General features: G+C 39.8%; 1 protein-coding gene across 2 annotated transcripts in view; it reads right to left on the reverse strand.

The window, feature by feature from the left end:
- Positions 1–15247, reverse strand: part of st6galnac5a (ST6 (alpha-N-acetyl-neuraminyl-2,3-beta-galactosyl-1,3)-N-acetylgalactosaminide alpha-2,6-sialyltransferase 5a) — a 42452-nt gene extending 27205 nt beyond the window's left edge. For both annotated transcript variants that reach the window (XM_068701929.1, XM_068701928.1), the window contains exons 1-2: positions 15115–15247; positions 14098–14307 (exon numbers count right to left, since the gene is read on the reverse strand). In XM_068701929.1, the coding sequence (XP_068558030.1) occupies positions 14098–14307; positions 15115–15129 (225 nt within the window). In that variant the 5' untranslated portion in view covers positions 15130–15247. The remainder of the gene's footprint in view (positions 1–14097; positions 14308–15114) is intronic.
- Between the last annotated feature and the right edge of the window lie 5682 nt (positions 15248–20929).

The raw sequence follows: 20929 nt of genomic DNA on the forward strand, positions 1-20929 counted from the left end.
ATGAGAGTCAGTAACCAAAAAGAATGTGTGTGTGTGTGTGTGTGTGTGTGTGTGTGTGTTTGTGTGTAAGAGTGAGAGAGTGTTTAAAACACCAGCTGCCAGTGACAACAATCTTCAAGAAGGAGAATCTCCTGGGAGACCACAGATTTCATATTTGCAAGCAGGACACGTGAGAGAGTCTTCTAATCTCGTTGTGCTTGTGTCTACAGTATGTCGGTGGTGGAAAGTAACTTATTACATTTACTCAAGTACTGTACTTAAGTAGAGTTTTAAAGTACTTTATACTACACTCTATGACACTTCAGAGGGAATTATTATATTTTTACTCCTGTACATTTATCTGACAGCTGTAACCGTGACAAATATAATAATGCATCACAGATAGAGAACACTTTTAGTGATAAACAAACAATCTTAGATAAGCTCATAAAAATATAAAGCCCTCCTGGATAGGGAGGATAAATACAGAAATAGCAGCATTGTGTATGTCTGTTCTTTCTTATAGGATAATTGCTGCATTTTCTTTTAAAAGTACCAGCATGGGAGAAAAAGAATGTACTGATGTGGACCGAGGCAGCAGCAAAACACGTATTAAACACCTAAAGGAAAGGTTCACCTTAAAAAGAAATCTTTATCTTGGGGAATTGAACTGAAAAGAGAAATGTATCTACACTTTGTGTCACTTTCAGATCAGTTCCCCCTCGGATAATATTCCTAATAGAGCATACACTTATATTAATTCATTTAGGTGGCTAAAATATATTTTGCTACCCCATAATGTAGGTAATACACCGACTATGGATAAGTACCTCATACAACACCAGAACTCTCCCTTTAATCGAGCTCTGTTTTTCACTTCTCTACCATGACAGCGAGCTAGACCGCCTTTTCAATTCAGGTGAGGATATTCACGATTAACCTGTTTATAGAAATTCACCGCGATCGACTTATTGTGAGTGTTTTATATCGCGACTTGCAATAACATCCTGTATCTTGGCACTTTTTTTCGGGTTTCAGAGGTAAATTAGCGTTACCTAACTTTATTTAAAGTAGTTAAAACTAACTTCCCCTCCACCAGCTATAACTGTGACATTCTGCTTACACATTGATGCATCTGGATTAACAATCTCATAATGTCATATAATAATACATCAGTCACATGGGGCATTTTTCTGCAGAACCAGTGTTTTTACTTTTGATAGTTTAAGTACATTTTGTTCATAATTCCCATGTGATTTTACTTACAGTAAGTATAATTTTGATCGCTGATGGTTTTTTCCCGCTGCATTCCCAGAGACTCTGACTTTTAATAAGAAAACACTAATGAAATGAATCACATCGCTAATGTTTATTGCAGAGGTAATGCCTTTTCATTTCCTTAATGGGTGCGCACCTGAGATGTGATAATAACCGAACTGGTGATTGGGAACTTTCAAATGATCATTACATTCACACAGGTTTATCTTCACAATGAGAGAAATAATTCCTCGCATCAGTAAATGGCTGTTTGGAGGTTGTTTTCTCGTTTTTTTCACCGAGATGATGAGCCTCCCCCACAAACAGCGGGCTCATTAGTCTAATCCTGGGTGTATTCTGCCTAGCAGGAATTCATAAAAACACAGACAATGTGCGCATGCATGCTAACAACCTTCTGTCGTGGAGCCGCTCTCACGTTTTATCTCCTAATGAGCGCTGATCGGCCTTTTTACTGCACACTGAAGGAAAGGTGAACGACGCACAGTTTACTTCAGTAAAAGTACCAAAATAAAAAATATAAAAGTCTTGCATTTAAAAGTCAAGCAAAAGAAGTAGTATCAGCAAAATGCACTATAGTATCAAAGTGAACGTGCTCATTTTGCAGAAATATATTCTTTTATTTATTAAAGGATTTACTGATACCAATGTTTAAGCATCGTATCTATGGAGGTGAAACTATTACTTGATATAACATTAAGTAGTTTAATCTAGTGGTTCTCAACATGGGCTCTGGGCCAAGATACATTTGAAGGTGTGATTAATTAAGTAGAAAAGAAGAAAATAACAAAGTTCAGGTTCACAAATCTCCTTTCTCAAATCTTTAACCCTTAGTAAAATAATAAATACTATTTCCTTGTTGATCTTCAAACTCGATGTGAGAAGATTAGAGGGAAATAACTCTTTAGTGGACCCAGACACAGCTTTTTTGGAACGAGGCACACCCTAAAAAGGTTGGGAAATACTGGTTTAATCTATACACTGCGTTGTATTTTATACACATATCTCATTTTTAATCTCAAAAGCAACTGTGCTACACCTGTCAGATAAATGTAGGGAAGTAGAAGTTTAAAGTAGCATGAAATGAAAACACTGAAGTTACCCGTCGGCTCTGCGGCTGAAGTTTGTTAGAAGCATTAAAAACGATATCAACGCCTTTGCGGCTGATAACTTTTCCTCTCGGTTATTAGCTGAGCATCTGATGCTATCATTACCATCAAGGCTTTCATTGCATTATTAACAAGATGATGATGGAGGACGGAATTAACACTGTGATTACGAGCCGAGGAAATGGAGTCATCTTCGGCTCATAAATAGAGAGATACTCTTTTGCATTTCTGGAATGAGCCCCTGCATCTGTTAATTTCTGTTCAAATCTTTAACTTCAGACAGATGTCTTTATATCATTGTTCTTCAAATTCTCTTTTATTCCAGAACTTTTCTTCCCAGCTTCAGTGTTAAGTTTTGAAGCCTAACTATGTTGAGCCTCAAAGCATGAACAGTGATGAGGAGGAAATGTAGGTATTTAGGGACCACTTCTATTAAGCAAAGCAGAGCGCTTCGATTGAAACCACTGAGGGATGACAAGCGCCGAAGCAGCTTCACTCATAGTTCCTTTTGTTTATCTCCACTGCAAATAACTGCAGTTTTGAGAAGAGGCAGAAGTTTCAAAGGAGTTCCTCCATGAATAAAAAGTGAATCCCTGGTGGCAAGATAAGAAAGATAATCAAGTGCTGTTCCAAAAGTTTTTATCAGATTGTGTTGGCATTTCATTTCATTACAAAGAAGTTCCAGCAACTTGTTTTAAAAACAACCTGGCTCATAATGAACACAAATCACACTTGATATTGAGCTTATTATCTCAAAGAATTGATCCTACAAAGAAGTGTGGGGCTCTAATTTATTTATTTATAGTTATTTTTTCAGCGCAGGTTAATTATGCTTTGCAGAAACAGAACAGAAGACAGAACAAGGACTCACCAACAATATATTTATAGGCGATGCATTTTTGTGCAGCTGCGAAATACTGACTCAGATGTAGCCTATAATAACAACCACAACTGTAATGAAGTATCCTTTTAGGTACTGTATGTGTCCTCTGACTGTGTAGTATTTAACTACTAAGTATTCAAATTCATCTCTAATCTGTTTATGGAACAACAAGGAAGCATTGGAAAAGACTGTAATGAGTTTATCCGTATTTGACTATGTTTTGTCAATGCAACTTTGATTTCTGGAGTTTTAGATGTCTTGTGGCTGAAACTTTAAACAGAATACTTTTTTTATTTTTATATTTACGACGTCCCTGGCTCCATATATACAAGTCCCATTCATGAACAATGTTACGTGATTCCCAGCTCTTCTACGGCTTCAACTGATATAAAATTCTTCTTGTCCGATCAAAACGAACATCTGCATATGAAATTATCTTTGATAAAAAAGCTGAAGGCACAAGCCTGTGTGCATATAAACGTCAGGGGAGACGTTACATATGACTCCTAAGTTGTAAAGAAGCATCTAAAGACAGAATTTTAAACCGTGTGCAGCCGACAGCGAGTGAAAGCTAAGGATCATGATGTTGAGAAAAACCGACAAAACAATCTGCAGATTAAATACATTTTTGGGTCAATTTGAAATGAATTCAACAACTATGAGCGTTTTGAAGTTGCTAGCGCTCTGATTCACGCCTCTAACTTGCTTCTCCTCCATGGCAACGGCAGCCGAGGCTTATGGGTATTGTAGCATTTGGACTCATCCGTCCTGCCAAAAGGGACAGATTTAAAATTTGCGGTCATAAAAATAAGGTTGATAGAATAACCAGGAGTTACAATGAGAGTATTGTTGGAAGACACATGTTTCCCACAATTTCACATCTCTATCTATTTTTTAACTGCAAGAAATGAGGAGCTCTTTTGATGAGATTGAGTTGAGCCAGTGAGGGTTACTCCTCATCAACTACACCCTGTGCCTCCCCGCCTAAAATCAATTTAGACGTACTGACAATAATGGAAACTTCCACTGTCGACCTACATGTCACTGTGACCCACTTGCTTGTCCAAGATCTCAATGAAGTTCAGGCGAACGCTGCAATGTTTACAAACCTCCTCAATTCTCCAGGAAGATGGGGGTGAGAGAGGTGCTGCTGTCTCTGCAGGCGGAAATACACTTTCTGAAACGAACAAACCAACGGTCACACCCGCTTTCCACAGTGACTGACACGGTGTGAACAAGTGTGGAAAGCTGTACGGACCGATTCTATCCTCCACACTCCTCAAATTACTACTTCCCTCTACGCTCGCTGCACAACCACACAAACAACTCTGCTGTGGCAGCAGTGGAGACAGCAGGCTATCAGAGAAGAGACAGAACAACCAGGACAGATTACTGCAGACTCACCTCAGCGCCATGCGAATGAATTGTATTCGTATTTATGAACCTAGTCTTCAGGAGATGGCTCTGTCTACATGTGTGCTACGTGCAAATTAAGTATCATATTCTGAAGCCAGTTTATTGATCTTGATATTTTTTTAATTGATTTCAATTTATTTTGTATGGTCCAAAATCACAAATTCGGTACAGGAAAAACTCCTAAAAAAACAAACACTTAACGGGTAGAAAAAAAAGCAAGAAGCCTTTAGGGAGAGCAACAGAGGAGGGATCCCTCCCCAGGATGGACACAAGTGCAATAGATGTCATGTGTACAGAATGAACAACATAATAGAGGTACAACAGATTGAATGCATATTATACAATGATTCATGTAATGAGAGTAGTAAGCAGAATATTGAAGAAAAGATTGAGGCCAAAATAATTTATCTATAGAAAATAACAATGCTGTCAATTTCATCTTTTTGAAATTTTTCTTGGGTTATTTGTTTAGTGTACGTTTTGACCCAGACCGCAATTATAAAACTGCCTTGATGACATATAACATGCTCATTCTCATCTCCACCATCCCATCTTCACCGCACATTTAAAGCGCCCCATGTCCTGATTACAGGAGAGTCCCTGTGAGAGGCTACTTCTAAAGCTTCTTACTGACATTGTTGCACTTGAAGAGGACTAAAGACAATGTATGCATCTTGAAGAGACGGATGCATTAAGGGCTTTTCAACATCTGGCTACAAAGACCGCCTTTACACATTACCTTAAAATGTGTCTTCTAACCAGATTGTATCTAGACATGTATCTGGAGATTTAACCCGATTACATTTAATAGACCACTTTGCAGCCGACGTGGCAGTTGAATTAAAACAGTTACCCGCATCACAATGTGTGGTTGTTGCATGTTCAGTTGTCAGAATAGATATTCCAGTTATACAGAATTCTGCCAGGATCACAACCGTTTCAGACCAATGTGTCCATTTTACTTAAACTGCTATTACACTTCGCTTGATTGAGATCTGATAGCTATCTGATCTACCCAAGACGGGCAAAGTGGGACCGGGTAAATGGGGTATCAGTAATGTTGTCAAGCAACTGCGAGCCTACAGCTTAACTTCTCCTTGGCAAATAGTCAACAAGTCTCTGAAGTCTACTGGACGGATGAACACCATTCCTTCTACGGATTCCCTCATGTGGGGTTTTAATGATGGTGCTGTCAAACATGTCACACTATTATCTCCCATAGGTGTCCAACTGGGTTGAGATCTGATCACTACAAGGCCCCAGGATACGATTCAGATAACGTTCATACTTATTAAACCATTCAGTGAGAGCCCTGATGCATCTGCATTTGCTTCTACACTCATTTATTCCCATTTTCTCTTCTCATTTGTTCCCCGTTTGGATGTATATTTTGACCTTTCCAGCGCAGGACACGACACATCATATGAAATTTCTCTGTGAGAGTATGGAGTAGCTACAGTACCTGTTTTACACTACAGAGACTTGGGGTCCAAGGAAACACCCTGCTGTTGATGCAACCTGAATTAATGTGGAGTCCCTCAAGCAGAGAGAAAGGAAGAGGAGGGGGAAGCAGCTCCTTATTATGTCCAGGAAAAAAAATGCTTACTCCTCAACACCAGTGGAGGTGTAATCAGACGGCTCGTCAGTGAGAGCGGGAGACCAGAGAATCTTCGATGAACAACCATGACACGGTCATCTCGTGATGGGATATATGTACATCAAAGTGCGCTCTATAATTGGGACTTTCTCGACATCTTGGTGCAAGCAACGATTTAATGTCCAAATCTGCAAAACACTTACAGTAGAGGTTTCTTCTACATCTTTTGCTCAGTAATTTCTTGTTTACAAGAAAACATTGCCAACTTTAACTCAGCTCATCCTTTACTCTTACATATTTTCCTAAGCAGCTCATTGTTTTGGCAAACCCCAGGCCTCTGTAATTAATAACCTTGGTATCCAATATGTTAGTCTAGAAACACATTGGTATCCAATATGTTTCCAATCTGGAGGGTTGGGGGACGCTCAGGGCACACGGAAAGAGATTATGCCCAATTGTAAGTTACAGTTTGAACATTCCTCACTCCCACCTTGTAAGACATGCTCATTAATCACGTCTAAAGAGCGGAGTGATGTAGACCGCCTCGTAGGTCTGTGGAGCAAGAAGAAGGAGAAGCAAAAGAAATTGGGTTTTATTGCGATGCATCCTGCCAGCCGTCGCTTTGCATCAACGATGCGGATGCCGGCGGCGCCTCATCATCTATCTCCTGATGTTGTGCCAAAAGGTATCATCCATTTATCATAGTTTAACCTTTTCAGATCCTTCACAGGTCTCTCGGGGGCCATACAATAAGAGTGCCCCACAGGCTACATCTTACCGAGCACCAAAGGTTAAAACATGCAGAGGCATGAAATCACCATTCAGCTCATGACACACGTCTCAAGAAATTTCCCTCCACTTCCTTTATGTCGAAAATGTATGACTTCACCAGTGATTCCCTAACCAAAGAATGCCAAAAGGCACCGAGTGTGAGATTGCTCCATCGAGGGAATGCTTATCGAGAGGAAGCGCCCTCCACCCCATCCCACTCTTCATCCATAATTGCTTTCCAGGCCTGCATTGGAAAGTGCCTGAAGCTGTGTTATGTTTGGCGGGAGCAGAATGCACTGGAGATAAGTTGAAATCCAAGACTATGCCCCAATTGGGACCACTGTGGCATAACGAAACCACTATTCTCATCTTAGTCGAAACGCAGCATTTTCAGTATTCTAACAAGGCTTCTGCATAAAAAAGTGGTTATCTAAAGCTAATGTTACGTGAAGTTTGCTTTGTAATTTAAAACTCCAAATGGTAAAAAACACAAAGGCAGACCTCACACACACACAAGTTTATGCACATACACATACAGGGACCTGCAGACCTCAGACCTCAGTGCTGGAATTTAACTTAGTACAATTACTCAAGTACTGTACTTCAGTACAAATACAAAGTACTTTATTTGTTCATTATTTTGACTATGCTTTATTATATTTCTACTCAATTAACTTTCACAAGGCACATTTTTCACTTCACTACATTTATCTGACAGCTTTTCAGATTACAGTTTTCGATCCATTTCCTGTCCTTTTGAAAACCACGTATCTCCAGATGCGTTGATTACGAAAATGTTCCTACATCTTAATCAAAATGAACTATTTAAAAATCATCTTAGGTCAGCTGGAAAAATGAATCGTCACAAAGCTAACAATATGCAGGGCTGTTTTTCTGAGCTAATGAAAATTGACTTTTTAGTGTCGTGTTAGTAAGTTAACTTAAATAAGATCTGAATATTTCTTCCACCACTGTCACAAACAGTTAAGAAGTCTTTGGCCAGAACAGCCTAATTGAGGAATTGTTTTGTCTCGCTATCCAGCTGGCTGATTGCAAAACAAAATCCTAATGAACGGTGAAAAATGGCTTTGTTGCTCAGAGAAAAGTCGTAGAAGATGTGGCTGTCTGAGATGAAAGATTAAACTTCTCACTTCTCCAGCTGTCAGTAAAGCTGTGGTTTGGAGAGGGATGACTTGTCATGTCTTCTTGGCAAAGATGGCTTTGTTCTCCTTGGCTTATGCCTTCAAGCAGAGTGTACTTAGTCAGAGCCCAGATATGTCTCAAACCATCTCTGTCCAGTGTTTGTGCAGAACAATCTATTTTGTAAATTTCTTGTGTCATCTCAGGGGGATTGTCTGCAGCTGCACAACAGCTTCTGGCAGTGGTTGGTGGCTCAGTCGGTTCACCACTTTGATCCAGACTGAATCTCATTTCAACTATTGGATGATTGCCATGAAATTTGGGACAAACATTTCTGGTTTCTGAAGGATAAATCATACAAACTTTGGTGAACATCCAACTTTTTAAACAAGACCTGCAAGCACGTCAACATTTTCCCTTATTCAGTGAAATATCTCTGATCTATATCTACCAAAGGAATTGGCACAAAATTTGGTTCCAACATTAACACTCCTCAGAGGATGAATCCTCAAGACATTAGTGATCAGCTGACTTTCCACCATGTGCCATAATCAGTTCAACGTTACCATCTTTCAAATACTTTTCTTTACAACGAAATATCTTCAAAACAAATGATATTCCAGTTTCGCTAACTCGCTAAATAAAGATGATGATCATGGTAAATACTACCTGCTATACATGAGCATCATCAAAATCTGAATTGTCATAATGCAAGCACAAGACAACTGAAGTTGCGTCAACCTGAAATGGTACATTACATTAAAAGACTTCACACATATTTACAAGGGTAGTGATAAAAGATGAATATCAGAAATAGAAAATCAAGAATCTAGGCAATTTATGAACAAAAATACAATTTACTTGTGTGCAAAACATCAGCAGCGGCAGCAGAAGTCCAGTGAAGGAGCAGTGTGACAGATATGGAGTGTATTGGTTGATGATTGACATGTTAAATTGTCACTGCGGAAAAGGAATGCATTGGAATAAAAAGTCAAAATCTCTCCTTCTGCTTCATCAGTTTATGTCTTTTTTTTCCCTTTTAACCTTCTTAATCCGACAATGTTAGAGTGCAATGCTAAATCTGATTGGGAGCATTTTACTGCCTCTCATCATGGCCGGTGGCCCGTAGCTAACGGTGCTAACAGCGCAGTGCTAACAATGGAAAACGTGCTGACAGAGCAAACGGTGTTTATCTGAGGAGGAACCGGAGGGTAGTACGCTATCAGTTGAGCTGGTGTTATCAGCTGTAACCGGCGCATGAGAGCAGTGGAGAGCGGAGGTCATGAGCTAACCAGTGGGGCACCACCCTCACATGCACTAAGTAGACGTAGGTAGACGTTACTCCACTATGTCTACACATAGCAAATAGCTGTTTGCTCCTTTATTAACGCTCCCAATGTCGAATATTTCTCCTTTTGGAAACCACCTTAAATCATGAACTTGGCTGACTTGATGTGTTAAACATCAAGTCAGCCAAGTTCATGGCTTTCCAGCGTGACATCGGGGTTTGATCAAACTCCCCTCGTCTGCATCAAACCCTCCCCCATTAGTTTGGCTCCACCTGCCTCGCACGATATCAGTTAGGAATCTGCATGATAGCGGTGTCAGAGAGGCAATCAGAGGGAGATGGTTACACCACCTCTTCCTTCTATCTCCACAGAGAGACGGGTGAGAGTGATTTCCTGTCCTCCTCCTCCTCCTCCTCCTCCTCACTGAGAAAATAAAACTAAGGATCCTGCTATAAGAAAGGAAACCCCATGGGATTTAACTCTATCTTCCACTTTCATATTCTGCCTCCTTCAATCTCTCGTCTCATTCTCGCAGGCTGAACCTTTCCCGGGTCCTGTATTCTCTTTTATCATTCTCTCCATCCTTACCCTTTCCTGGTTTTGTCCTCTTCTCTCATTCTCTTTGCCTCACTCTTCAAGAGTTTATTTCCCTTTTCATCTCCTTCCCCAAGTTTCTTTCTTTGCTAGCTTATCTCATCCCTCCTCCTACAGTCTTCACAGCACATGTCCAGGCCAACAAATGCTGCTGCATAACTAGAAATAAATTACCCTTCATTCTGACCCAAATCAAACATGTTGCATTGACAGTACTTGGTACACAGGATTTAAATGGATTTCAGAGGCATAAATAATGTCTGTAACATACAAAAAAAACCAACTTAAAATTTCAGTTCATAGCCCGATGAGGAGAAGAAAAAAAAATGTTGCAAATGCTTCAGCATCTTGGCCAAAAGTCAGCAAAAAACTTAAAGGCTTCAAAATGTTTTTTGGGTTGTGATGAGTTTAATGCTCTGGAGGAAGATAAAGTGAAGCGGTCAAAGGCTGACTGGCACTGAACCCTCCACGCCAGCCAGCTGATATCTTGGAAAGATCAATATGGCAGAGAGGGCAGCAGGCAAAGATGAAGAAGACAAATGTTCCTGTCAGAGTTTTTTTTTTTCCCAAGCACCAATCATTTGGCACTACAGGAGAACGAATGCGAGGCAAGGCCGATAACTGTCTCACTTCTCCATATGTACTGAGAAAGTTCATCCATGTTGTCAAACACAACGCCTCAGAAAACTGAACGCAAAGTATTTGAAGGTTGGACCGCATTATGCACTTCCACGTGCCATAGTCACAAAGTGCATTCGAATCATAAAGTATTGATTGCAGCTTGCGGAGACTGAATGTCAAGGGTGATAAAATAGCAGGTTTGAAGAAGCATAAATGATGTTCAGTGGAGCCGTGGCCCTAATTGATGTCCCTTGTCGCTAAAATGTCAATAAGTTTATTGCCAAGAGAAAAAATAAATTGGTGGTTTACTCATGGTGCTCGGCTGCTCCCGTCAGAGGGGGGAAATCAATTCTCATCCGAAGCTGGGTTTACTGACGCATTACAGACAAATCCTCATCAAATCAAAACGTACACTGTCACTGAATATTGGCATTTCAGGCAGTGAGAAAACAGATGCTGCTGTGTGCCCTGTCAGCTGCCTTGAAATATGAACGACTCCTTTCAAATCTATTCGTGCGCAGATCAAATTCTGAAAGAACTGCGAGACTTAGCTGTGCAATAATTCTGATTCTGAGACCAAAAGCTGAAACAGCCTCTGGCATATGGACCGCAACAAACATGAGCTGGATTCAACGTTCTGTCTCACACCGAGTCCATCATCCACATGCCACTCATAAACAAAGTCACAACATTAACATTTTACATTCTTCAATGAAAATTCTGATTCGGGGAAACCAAATACCAACACAATAACTGAGATCTCGAGACAGCAACCACACTACCCACCAGTCCATTAAATGAACTTATACTGCATTGGATGTCTGCACAAGGAGGCGTGTTCACACAGCATGGTTGGCACAATTACAACTGTTCTAACCTTCACAGCTACATGTCGAATCCGAACCCAACCCGGTTGCCGAGGGGATAAGGTGCTGACCGTGAACAACAACAGTTCACGTCCATCTATCTGCTGTCTCTGTATGATATATAAGACCTTGAAAATGAAACAAAAACTAAATTTCCAAAAGCATCGTAAATTTCAAGGTCTAAAAGTCAGCTTTTAGACAGATATACACAGATTAAAGTGCAACGTTGAATCAAAAGTTCTGCAAAATCTATGTAATAAATGCAAAACGGCAGATTTGGCTACAATGTGACTAATTTTCTAACGGCTTGTGTTGATGCCCTTCAGTGGCATGCCCAAATCCCCTGAGTGCAGCTTTAAAATGATGTTGAAATGCCAAACGGATGCTCAACTTGATTAAATCGTATTAAAAATACGATGAAGAAGATATATATATATATATATATATATATATATATATATATATATATATATATATATACACCAGTTCATTATTAGTTACAAGTACATGGTGTCATACATAAAGTGAGCTGTGAGTCCACAGTGCACATCACCAGCAGCAGAGCCGAGAGTCTCAAAATTGAAACTTAAGTGGACAGACGAACAGCATTTCTCCTGAGAAAACTCTGCCAGCTGAACTTTTCATAGTCATCAACATTAGAGGTTTCCACGCTTGCCGGTTCCTGCACCAATGAGATTTCTTTTAATGAATAATAGTTCCACCTTCTGTTGCCAAACTGCATTACTTTGTCACAAGATTAAGTGACTCTTCAAAGCACCTGGTGTTTAATTTAGCAAAAGTTTATTTCCCAACCAGGCTACTTTTTCTGAAGTTCACAAACAATATGCTGACTTCCAAATCTGTCTGCTTATTCGTCTCTTCCACACAGCAACAGCCTCTTGAGCGGGGAGGAAGCTGTCAAATTACTCATACGCAAATCAACCTTTGACGTAATCTGATGATATAAAGCATGCTTTCAGCAGCCAACGAATCATTTTCTTGAAAAATTGATGGCAGCACCAATTAGCCCTGTCAGTCAAAGTGTTATCAGTCCTGCCATAGACGGACACTATGACCTGAGATGACCTCGGGCTGCCGGGCCCCAGGTTGAAGTAACCATTAACATTTCTTGACAAAAACTCTATGAAATGACAACAAAGAGATGCAAAACTACAGAGAGAAGCAAAACGGGTTAAAATATTAGTAAATTGACTACAAAGATACACAAATCATGTGTACATACAGCGATGCAAAACAACTTTAAAGAATCAAAAACTGATTCAGAAAGATGTAAAATGACTTTAAAAAAAATAAATTGCTACCAGTCACAAAATGACTACAGCACAACTACAAAGAGACACAGAAGACTACAGAATGATGTAAAACGACTCCAAGAAAAAGATACAAAACGATTATAAAAAAACAAAAATCAACTAAATAGAGACGCCAAAAAGACTACGGTGAAGCAAAACGACGACAAAGAGACACAACATTACTACAGAGAGAAGCAAAACAAACCCAGAGAGATCCAAAAGGACAATGAAGTAACACAAAACGACAACAAAGACACACAAAACGACAACAAAGACACACAAAACGACGACAAAGACACTCAAAAAGACTACAGAGATGCAAAGCAACTCTAAAGAAATGCTAAATGATACCAGAAGGATTCAAAACAAGTACAAACATACATAAGTTGACTACAAAGAGCCACACAAATCTACAAGAAAAGAGACAAAAATCTGATTCATGTTGCGTCTCTTTAAGCATTAAGCATTTAAGCTCATTGTCTCATAACTGGTGTATGAATCTGCCCAAAATTGTCCATTTCTTTAAACCTTAAACATCTTAAATCCCACGATCGGAGAACTGTTGCATCCATCATTTGGCTCAGTGGCAGCAGACCGCTACACAAGCCGCCCAACAGCCCATCAACCAAAGTGCCTGCAGAGAAGCACGCCATCTTGTATGTTGCCTAAATAAAAAAAAAAAGCCTTTACTTGCAGCACCTCCCCTTCCCCTCTACTCACATTGATTGTTTTCTCCCGGCTTAGTAAATAGATGGCAGTCAATACACCCCTGCTGTGACGTCAGGGTTCACCTCGCTACAGGTCTCCTGAGCTTACCAATTAGAGCGCAAGAGAATGCAGCCAGGGATTTCATTTGTAGCCTAAGCTGTTATTAGCAACGACAGGTGGGTATTGAGTGTGGCACAACACTGTGCTGGAGAAAATTGTGATAAATGACAAGAGGGGTGAGAGTCTCTCGCTAAAGAGCTGTGCGGATAGATGACTGCTGGTCATTAAGACAGGAGGAGAGGTGTGTGTGTGTGTGTGTGTGTGTGTGTGTGTGTGTGTGTGTGTGTGTGTGTGTGTGTGTGTGTGTGTGTGTGTGTGTTTTAGGAAGAGAAAGTGAAGATGCGCTGCACACATGAGTATCTAAAGGAGGGGAAAAGTGAAACTGGCTTTACTTTGGTGACAGCTCTGCAACGAATTAGACAAGCATTTGAATTCCCTCTGCATTCTGGGAGACGCACGCGAACACATCTGTTTACCTTATGGTCGATGATGCCACTGTACCCTTGGAGGACCGGGGGGTGAGGCTTGGCCACCCTGACGGAAGCTTCAGTGGGCCGCCGCAGCTGTTCATGCTGTCGGACGTGCGTGTCGTTAGAGTCCCTGGAAGCGCCGTTGAAGCTGCCGTTGTACACGAGGAACAAGCTTGCGCACAGAAGGAGCACGAGGAGCACGGCTATCCCATGGCGCTGACACAAAGACACAAACAGATGCTATCTAATTATTCCTGTTGCAGCGGACTGAGTTCGGGCTGCACCAACAGGCACCGTCGTTTTGTCAACACCACCCCAACATCCTGGAAGTCATGTCACGTGCGCCCAAAACTTAAAAAAAAACAAAACCGCTGTTATCGACTTGATGTAAGGGCACAGGCTGAATCGTGCCATCGACAACATGCCAGCAGGTTGTTAGTGATAATCTTTACTTAGTTTGCATGCATACATTGTAATCCTCAGGTCCGCACAGGAGCACATCTGCACGGTTACACGATGAAGTAAAGTTCATATCAATATATTGATCTCGTAAGTGAAAAGGTGCATCAAATCAGTTTGAGTTTCCAGGTTATTAATCACTATTAAATCACAGATGCACAAGATAAGCAGGTAACACTTTTGATTTGTTTTGTTTTAACTGTGTGCATCAATTTGTTTTTTTCTATTTCGCAACATGCAATAATACAAAAAATATTAAAGCAAAAAAAACAAAAAACAAACATAAGGCACTTTTTTAGATTTAAGCAACTGCATTAAGCGCAGGAAAAGCAAACACGGGGCGCGCTGTGCTCCATGCTGTTGTGTTTATTATAAGAAAAAGCCGGAGCTTAGAGCCAAACAGAGCGCCCAGCTGGATGTCCATTGTTCAGATCCTAATCTTTTGATCCGACACAGCGCACACAGCAGCGTAACGGCAATTGGAGTGCACTTCACTGAACAATGCTGGATGTTAAAAGCGAATACAAAGAACTGCATATAGTGCTGCAGGGCATAAACCTTTACCATAGGTGTCTTCATTTTGCAGCGCGCTGTCTTATCGCTGCGGCTCAGTGCGTCTGACTCCACTTTCTCTCATCGTCCAGCGGCATCTGCTCGCATCCCCGGATCCACTCCGTCCGCGCACAGCCAGTCTGCCTGCTGCCGCCTGTGTGTCTTCAGACCGGAGCCCAGGCGCAATTCATAGTGTGGAGACCGAGGCGACAGATGTTCACTATTGCGCCTCTGCTGGGTCTTAAAGCCCCCCCGATTTTTGCGGGGGTCTGATGAGTGGAGAGACGCGGCGCAGTTAATTAAAGAGACTACCTGCAAGAGGGCGATAAGGCCGTTTTGTTGAACGGTTATTTCGTGCTGAGCAGTATTTGATGGAAATCTCTGCTCGGATTACTCAGGAGTACAGTGAACCCGCGCCATGTCATCGCCTGACGTCTGCTGCGTAAAATACGAGGTGGTTCATGAATGCGAGAGAAGTTAAACAGTATAGCGAGTATTTCCTGGAGAGCCAACAGCCTCTGTTAATCAGAGAGGTGGAATGTAACCAGGTATTTTTACTCAAGTACGGCACTTCTGTACACATTTAAGGTACTTCAACTTGACCGCTTGAGTATTTCCATTTTGTGCCACTTCATATTCTACACCACTACGTTTCACATTTCAGAAATATTATGTTTTTTACTCCACTACATTTATTTGCCAGCTAAGGATTTTACAAATAAAGCAGATTTTTTTTTTACAGATTAAACCCAATAATTTAATTAACAATGCAAATACATCCACAGTTAACATTAAGCTCCACCTCGAATAACTACAAGATGAAATGCTGCTTACACTTCACCAGTGATAATGATCTATAAAACACTCACTGTTTGATGAGTCCTTTTACGTTTCATATTTTCAGGACATTTTGGACAAACGTTTTTTTCATGAAGTAACATTTTCAATATATTACTTTCACTTGTAAATAAATATGTTTAACTTCCAACCCTCGCTGCTGTTAATGCATCAAAACATCAGACAGCTTTGGATCCAGTTCTTCTTGATTCTGTCCAGCTTTCTCTTTTATTCAATGTGTCTTTAATTCTATCGTTTTCTCTTGCATTGTTTCATAAATGAAAAAAAGGGCTAAACAATAAACACCACTGAGGTATATTGTGCTCATACCTTTTATTCTTTTAATAATTCTTCCTTTTTATGTAATATGCGTTCTTAAAAGCAAAAATAACGCATTTATTTCCTTTTGAAGTTGAGCTTCATGTAGCCGCAGCTACATTACATTCAAATGAGACTATGCAACACATCACCTGAATAAACATTATGGATTTCACCTTCAAAACAAACACAAAGTAAATAGTTTTCAGTTTTGGATAATTGCAGCTGTGGTGCTGAATCTGTGCCGCTTCTTTTTCATTGTTGGTGTCTGGGTAGTGTATCCACGACGAGTGTGTGCTGCTGCCTACTGTGTCTGTGAATCAAAGTCGTGTAGGTGCACATGTATAAATGGTGATTTGTTTTGTTCTCTAGCCACACTGAAACATCAATTAGTCACCACCTGAATTTTAAGCTCTTGTTTTCTCTTTGTGGAGTCCTGAAAGTGTGACACTCTATGTTTCAAGCAGTTGCAACAGCAGCTTTGCATAAATATTAATACACTTTATACAAGCTACATAATACTTTTCAAAACAAAGTTCAAAGGGGTTCACAGAGCTGCAGAGAGATAAAACTAACAAACCCAAACACTGCTGGAACATGCACAGATACTTTTTAATGGGAAATCAGAACAACTGTTTGTGTTGAGACAGCATAATCCTGTAGAAAGTAATTTTAGAAAATATGTCTAGTTTAATATATTTATTATACAGCTACTAGTTTCATAACACTTTACTTTACTGGTCTGTTATTTTCTTATCATTTCTAGAAAAACATTTAGAAATAATTATGCGGTTTGCAACAAATTGTTGAGCAAGAGTAATGATACTGGTATTTTAGTTCATTTACTAAGATGAGTTTAAAAGCAGTTGTTGATTTCCAGAAGGAGCTACTTAAAAGAACAGTTTATGTTAAACTGTATGCTTGCCTGTAGACAAATGCTAATTTTTCCAGGTACACATTTTGCATACAGTATTTGCTGCGTACTGATCAAGAGACTTGGTGAATTAATTTAGAGGTGCACAATTTGAACATAATTAGTGCCAAATGACCTAAACATGTACATAAACTGTATAAACATAAACACAAAGATGCTCAAGTCATTTTTTTGAAGTCCAAGTCAAGTCTCAAGTAATGACTTTACATCTTTCATGTCAAGTAAATAACTGTGTTTTGCCGTTTACTCAGTGTAACAGGAAAATATTGAGGCATGCAATAACAACCGTAACCTGTTTTTCAATAACAGTTAGAGTTCAACCGTCCAACTAATGACAGTTTATAATCTACTGTAATTTAACACATCCACCCACACATGCTCACAAGTCAATCTCAAGTCACGTTGTGTCTCCACATATACAGTACATACACGTAATTAACCGTGTCGAAAAATGTACCAAGTTGGTAAGAAATAGTGAAACCAGAAACATAACATAACCAGTGAGAAAAGGAAGAGAATACAAGAATGAGGTAACACCATGTTTTTAAGAGAGTGATGGGATTTAACCCGAGATGTTTGCCACGTCCAGCACAAGACTTTAAAGGCGATCAATGAAATGTTAAAAAATAATGAGTCTAAAATCGACCTGCGCAGCGAAGCTGAAAACAGAGGAAGTAAAGTCAAGTTTTGTAGATTTAGTGAGATATCTGTCTCAGTCTGTACTAAATGTAGAGAGGAGAGGGAAATCTGACTCAGACAGACTCTTTTAAAAAAAAAAAAAAAATAGATGATATAGATGCATGTTTCACCTTAACCAGGTCAGCAGTGAATGAAAAAAAAAGAATTTTGGAAAAAAGTTTTCTGGTTCCTAAATGAAGAAATGAGTCTAAAAGTTTGAGTTGGTTAACATAAGCGGTTATAAATTCAAACTATAGATGAAAACTACCAATTAAAGGCTCATGTCAAAACCAAAACAAGGAAACATCACAGCCCCTAGCCCATCTATAAAGCCATAATGCATACCTTCATATCAACATGGAGCACGTGAATAATAGGAAAGAGGTCGCTGGCAGTAACAAACACGTTGAGAACTTGCAACTATCACTCTGCAGCGCTCCTCAGCTCTCTTTCAGCGTCTTTTAGATCATTGTTTAGGTTTTATGGTCTGAAAATGTTCCTATTTTTATGTGCATTTTGAAGTATCGTATTTGAAAAGCAGCACAATTCGCTAAAACTTCCTCAACTGCAACTCAAAGTTTTTATGCCCTTGTCAAAAAAAGGTGATGGATTATGGAAACGTCCTTGCTGAAAAAAATCTAACAAAAGTAAACTTTTACCTCCCATGACTGATGAGCTGTTTTCACTGTCAGCGTCTTCTCAGATATTCCCATAACATGCAAATGTTTTCGGCTCCAGACAACGTGGCCGATACTAGTTGACAAGAGAGAACAATTCAAACTTGGTTGAAATTGAAACAAATTCCTGAAAACCCTTCTTCAATTTTCTCTCGTAGATGGTTAGATGGCAAAGTTGACTTCTTTTGTTCCCGGTTCACAATATCTACTATTTCTAAGTCCATGCAAGTCCATTCTACTCTGCTTACTGGAGGATTACAGACATGCATACGCTATAGCGCCAACTTCTTCCAAACTACGCTTATGACTTCAGTTAACCAGTTATTGGAAACATCCCTAAAAATAATTCCTTTATTGCCAACATTTGGAAATTGAATGGAAACATATTAACACTGAAAGCCCATCCCTTCAGTCCTCCCTCCAAAGCCACTCCCCCCAAAAGATCATTAGAAACGTCAACATATAATAAACGTAAACAACAAATATGACTATTGTTGGTACTCACAGCTGACAAGAGCAGCTTGTGGAAGATTCCAGGGACGCACAAAGAGTGCACAGGCAGAGAGCGCCCTGACAGACAGGAAGGCAGGTCCAATCATTTCATATTGCCCAAAATCTTTCAGAGCATTTGATTCATTGATCCCTGTCGGGATATTAATAATTTAAACAAATATAATGGAAAAAGTTGTCTTAAATACATTACCAACCCTTGCTTTGATTACACTTCTACACCCTTACAATGGCACACTATTCCTTGGTTGCCATTGAAAGTTGGAGCATAAATCAAGGTGCAAATTTGTTCAATGGGCAATTTTTAGGGATACTATCTGTAGGATGGATTAAAAAAACAGTGGTTGTGATCGTGGTAATGGTAAAGGAAGAATAAACCGAGTGCAATAGTGAGTCTATATCTATGTATGTGTCCTTTAAATAGTTCATATAACGATATCATCATTGGTATCTCCTCTGGTTGCCTTGACCGCAGCATCCGTACATCAATCCAGCAAACACAATGGACAGTTAAAACCACATATTACAATGCATTAAAACTGGAGGGGAGCTGCTGCATGTTTCACCCTCATTTGCCAGTGACTGTGTATAATCTGCTGGTTCTCAAGGGAGATGCAATAGAGACATCCCAGCAGCAATAATCCACATCGGTGTCGCCATCAGAGTCACAGGAGAATAATGTGCGATAACACAGTGTAGGGTCGGAAGGCTCAACAACAACAACAACAACAACAACAACAACTACTACAGCACATCAGAAAAATGTTTCAAAGAAAGGCCGTCTTTGAAGTGTGCACTTACTGAAGGGCAGTGGAAGGGCATTTGGATCTCTCTGAGCTTTAATGGGTATATTTTAGGAACTCTTGCAAATAGGCAATAACAGGATTTAAACAATTTCCACCGTTAAATAACGGTAAAATACTGGCAGCAGAGACGCCAGTAATTTACTGTTATTTTATGGCGCAGCAACTGTAATTTAATTTAACAGTATCTGTAAACATTATCTGAGATGTTAACAGTTTAATAATCATGAAGACAAAACAATACTGGTCAATTTATGGTGATGAGCGTTTAACCTGGGCTCCTCGGTTGATCTCCAGTAGGATGACCACCGAAGCTGTGCTGTCCAAAGTCACGTTCGGGAGCAGCCGATCACGTCTCGTCACTCTAAAATGATTAGTGGGCTTTGAGCAGTTTGATTCATAAAAATGTGCTATCGTCATAGCAGAAACATTAGCCTATTGTCAACAGTACAATGTAGATGGATAGTGACTCAATGAACATGGCAAAGTGTATTTCCACCACTAAAACCCAGATGATATTTGTGACATAAAGCTGTAATATGCTGCAGCTACACAATGACAACCCGCCTAAAAGAGAATTCAGCCTGTTTTTTTTTTTTTTTAATGTTCATAGTTCCTCTTCAGAAACAGGATGAAAGTGAACCACAAGTTCAACAAGCACTTGGTAGAAAACTGTACTACTTCATGGCAACACCTGCACTTTAATTCCCCCAGAGTTAATAAACTGCTGTTTTTTATCTACAGTCCCTTAACGGGAGTAAAGGATAAAATTGGAAACTGGAAATGAATTCACATTTTCTAAATAATAGCAATATGAGGTGGCTGTAAACAGCTTTACTGAACGCTTGTATATTCTTATGATTAGTGTGGTTTATTGTGGTGTTTGATACTTCAAAAGGGATTTGAATGAAAGGAATTTTTTTTGATTACAGCTCGAATGGCATGCCGGTGTTTATACATTATACATGACTCTGTTGTAAGATAAAAGGATCAAACCTCCAGTGTGAGTTTGTGGCAACTGTTATAAAGCCAGAGACAGAGAAGTCAGAGTTAAAGTAGTAATCCTGTTT

This window comes from Cebidichthys violaceus, unplaced genomic scaffold (genome assembly GCF_023349555.1).
Source record: "Cebidichthys violaceus isolate CVI_PGR_0920_01 unplaced genomic scaffold, fCebVio1.0.p SCAF_8, whole genome shotgun sequence".
Classification (NCBI taxonomy): Eukaryota; Metazoa; Chordata; class Actinopteri; order Perciformes; family Stichaeidae; genus Cebidichthys; species Cebidichthys violaceus.